At 34.3% G+C, this 4,194-nt stretch overlaps 1 protein-coding gene across 2 annotated transcripts; it reads right to left on the bottom strand.

Annotated features, from left to right (window-relative positions):
- Positions 1-214: 214 nt before the first annotated feature.
- LOC105131170 (shugoshin-1) lies at positions 215-3,331 on the bottom strand. Of its 2 annotated transcripts, XM_011034011.1 has the most exons (9): positions 2,762-3,330; positions 2,611-2,657; positions 2,308-2,416; positions 2,195-2,218; positions 2,019-2,087; positions 1,302-1,340; positions 1,107-1,206; positions 952-1,012; positions 215-707 (listed from the first exon to the last, which is right to left on the bottom strand). In XM_011034011.1, exons 1-9 carry the CDS (start codon positions 2,924-2,926, stop codon positions 416-418), a joined length of 906 nt encoding a protein of 301 aa, XP_011032313.1. In that variant the 5' UTR covers positions 2,927-3,330; the 3' UTR covers positions 215-415. The 2 variants fall into 2 exon arrangements, with proteins under 2 accessions (XP_011032313.1, XP_011032314.1); XM_011034012.1 differs by lacking the exon at positions 2,611-2,657 and having other exon boundaries at positions 2,308-2,361; positions 2,762-3,331.
- Positions 3,332-4,194: the final 863 nt, after the last annotated feature.

The following is a 4,194-nucleotide window of genomic DNA, read 5'->3' as shown; positions in this document are numbered from 1 at the left end:
AAAAAAAAAAAAAAGGCCTGGTTTTGATGGCTATGGTCTCTGTGTGCTCAGTGTGGACTGTGGCTGTTTTTCACTTATTTATGTTCAAACGCGATAGCTTCGGGCTTGAAACATCACGTCCTAAACTGAACTGACGGCCCTGGCCATCATAGATTCATTAACCATGGAGTGGTGCCAATCCATAAATTTCCAAGAAAAAGAGAAGGAAATTGGCTGCTTGAACGCTTAGGACATGATCAATTCATTAACCTTTAAAAACCCTTTTCCAACTAGATCAATCATGAACTTATACAACAATCGATAGACAACACAAACACCATTAATCTTAGGTTACAAATGTATTTTTGGAAAACGTATAATAATAACTCTTATAATCAATCCTCTAATGTTGTTGTTGTACATTGTGGAATTCTGCTCATTCTGCTCTGCGCATTTTTACATTGAGTGGAACTTCTTTGTAGGATTGCACCTTCTCCGCTGCTCTTCGTGATGGCCTTCCAATAGAGGATCTATGTGATACTTGCGCTTCGGTACTTAGCTTACAAATTTCTTCCTTCGGGATAGATGATGAAGTTAGACCATTTTCTTTCATTGATTTGTCCCTTGAATTAGAGACTGGAAATCTAACATCCTCAATCTCGAACAAGTTCTCTGCAGGTTCCCGCTCTTGTGATCTGCTAGCAGCAGATTGCCTTCTCACACAACGCCTGCATGGAGGAAATGCAGACTTGATGGTTGAAAACCCAAAAAAATGGGTGAAGAACTCGACAGTTGTCATTTTCGTGCTAACTTGCTTCTAAATAGTGTTCTAGCCCTAAAGAAAAATGGTTTTTCTGCATATACTTGCAAAGTTTTAATCTCATGGCTAATGGAATGGTGTGTTCAAGCCCCGGTTCATGTGCAGAAGTATTTAAGATTTGCTTGATGAGAAAGCGGTGGAAGTGAACCAACCTTTTGGTTTCAGCCTTCTCTTTTTCTACAGTTTGTCGATTTGTAGTAGAAGGGCCCATGGCTGCAGGTTTCATTTGAGTGTACCTTGTGTCAGCAATTGAGAAACAAAAGAAAATACCTGGTATTCAGAAGCCATTTTAGGTGAAGATTCTTACATCGACTTCTTGCCGTGCGCCTTCTGCTGCGACTACAAGGTTTGATATCATTGTTAGCAGCTCCTGGCACACATTCCTCCTCTTCTATCTTCTCCACTTCCTTGTATCAACAATGTGAGATCAGAAGCGATAAAAAGTAAGAAATTATGAATGGTTTTAACAATTTTGCCGACACACAAAGTTGAAGAGATTCACCTGGGAGACAACATTTGGACAATTCATATCTGCTTTTCCCTGCATAACAAGAAGATTCATTACCAATGACCTTATGGGACACTTTCTTTGAATCAAAACGAATGTCTGGCAGTAAAATATGTTTCCTTGATCCCTTTCCTATTTGTTTGAGATTATCACTGAATTGGAGTCAAATTTGCTCCATATATATACGTTCATGTTGCTTAAAGTCACTCAATGCAACTATGATGAGCGGAAGGAAGTCATTTTACTATAAAGCCAAAGAGAAGAAACATATGGCTGAAATTAACCAGGGGAGGCATTTCTAAACTCATACTTGAGATATATGGTTTCCAGTCAACTCTTGGATTGCAATCATTTACAGAATTTATCAATGAAATTTGGTTTATTCTGAATTAAATAAAGTCCTAAAACAGTATTCTACTTGTTTCTACTTTCTATATGCACAGTTTTTGTGTTTTCCTGCTGAGTCTCAAGCTCTTTTAATGGATTATAGAATGAAAACTGAAACTAACCTGTGGTCCTGTTGCTATGAAACATAATATGCACAGTTTATGTGTTTTCCTGCCGGGTCTCAAGCTCTTTTAATGGATTATAGAATGAAAACTGAAACTAACCTGTGGTCCTGTTGCTATGAAACATAATATGCACAGTTTGTGTTTTCCTGCCGGGTCTCAAGCTCTTTTAATGGATTATAGAATGAAAAATGAAACTAACCTGTGGTCCTAGATTCTTTGCTTTAAGTAAGGCTTCTTTGCAAACAATTTCATGTTGTAGTGCTTTCAGCTGAAATGATAATAACGAATTCTTCAGGCACAAATCAAGGACCGGATTCCACAAGCTGAAAGACCAGAATTCAAGGCAAGCAGAGGTGTTGTTTCAAACAAACTCACCTTTTCTCTTCCTAAATTAAGCTCCTGTTAAATAAGAAAGAGTGCATAAAATCAATATCACTCAAATATGAGGTTAGGTTAGCTTTAAATATTAATGCAAGGAAGAAACATACTGCTAACATCTGGCTGTTTGATTGAGCAAGATTCCAGTTCTGTGCCTGCAATTTCTGATAATTCATTCGCAGATCCCTCAATTTATTTCCACTCAATTCTATGATTTTACTGTTAACAATCATAGTTAAGAAAATGCAAATCCATCCAAATTATTGTCCAAAAAGAAAATGTTAGAACTTAGAAGTTAATTCTTTTCTTAGATCTCTTCTCCCGAAAAATGAAAGGAGTAAAGTTTCTTACTTCTCCAATTTCCCATAATTTTCTTTCCCAACAACCAAACAAAGGAACACACCAAAGGATACTTTCTCTCTTCTACCAGTTTCAGCAGCATTTCTTTTTCCTGTGTCACCTAGAAAAAGAAAAGGGCAAAAAACAAAAACCAAAGCAATTCCTTTATTAATACTTGCATAAAACATCATTTAAAGAACGATAAAAAGAAAATGACATGCATACCTGAAGAAGCTGATTAATTAAGTCTTCATTGGATTCAGAATTCTGGGACTGCTCTACCATGAGGCCAACCAATTTGTGTTGTGCCTGAGTGTTGGTAATATCAGAGAGTCTTCTCCTCATTATGTTACCAAACGATGATCTTTTTGCCATTCTTTCTCCTTTCATGCTTATCTAACTGTTCTTTGACACCCTAACAAAGGAAAATCAAGAACGTTCAATAATTTCAACAGAAATGGAGTGGATGTTTTGCTTTGGGTCCAAGTTTGGTTTGTAGGGCAAAACAAGGACGGAAAAACTTCAAGAAAGATTATTTGATACAAGAAATTTAAAGGCTCAAAGTACAAAAAGAGAGAAGGGAATCAATCAGTGAAATGGGATAGTGTTTGTTTTTCCTCTTTTTCTTGAATTTGAGTGAGGAATAAAGGGTTTGATTCAAAGAAAATGAGAGAGGAACGAAAAGAAACTACAGAAGAAGAGAGGCCCCATAGGGAAAGAAACATTAGGTTATGGACCGCAGGTTTGGAGCTCTAACGGCTTCCCGAAGCTAAGCTCCCCGAAGTATCCGAGCCTCGTTTTTGAATTTCCAAACCTCCTTCGTAACCTCTTCTCCTTTTTTTCTTTTTATAGAATTTTCTTTTTATATCATTCAAAGTTGGATTTTCTTTTCGAAATTACCAGTTTCTGGTTCAAATCCTTACAACCCTTTTCTTGTATGCACAATATTCATTGATATTTATTTTAATTTTCTGTTTTTTTAATGAATTGAATTTATGTAATTATATATGTGGTTAATGTATGATAATAAACTTCTTTTGTCTTTTTTAGACTTCTTTTATCTCTTCAAAGACATAAAAAAAGGGGAGGAAGGTACTTCTTGTCTATTCAAAACTTTAATATTAAACCATTAAAGTCTCAAATTAAAGTTCCAAATTGGGTCATATGATGAATTTTCTTATTTTAAAATAGAAATTTTACCTTTGATCATATGGTAAAATAAACAATCTTAATAAAAAAAAATTAAAAAAAAAAGGTTTGATTGGAAATGATTAATACGGGGTATCATGATAAGAAAACATATTGGACTTCTAATTGCTTTCGAGGCGTGCCATCATCAACTGAAATGAGTTTTGTATATCTATAAATTCGAGAACTTTGAAGGCTAATTTTACTACATAGGTTTGTTACATTTATATTACGATGAACTTTTAGACATTGGTTACTCAATAGAAACGATAAAAACAGATATAAAGACATTTAATTAAAAAGATTGAGGTATAAATTTTTTTTATCTTTATGATAATTTTAAATGAATTTTTATACTTTTAAAATAGGAGTTATAAAAATAATAAAATCATAATTTTATGATTTTTTATCTCTAAAATATATTTATAAGAACTTTTAATTTTAAAATTATCAAACTAAGATATATATGG

Source organism: Populus euphratica, unplaced genomic scaffold, assembly GCF_000495115.2.
Source record: "Populus euphratica unplaced genomic scaffold, PopEup_1.0 scaffold103.1, whole genome shotgun sequence".
Lineage (NCBI taxonomy): Eukaryota > Viridiplantae > Streptophyta > Magnoliopsida > Malpighiales > Salicaceae > Populus > Populus euphratica.
This window is presented reverse-complemented; position numbering and strand designations above follow the sequence as displayed.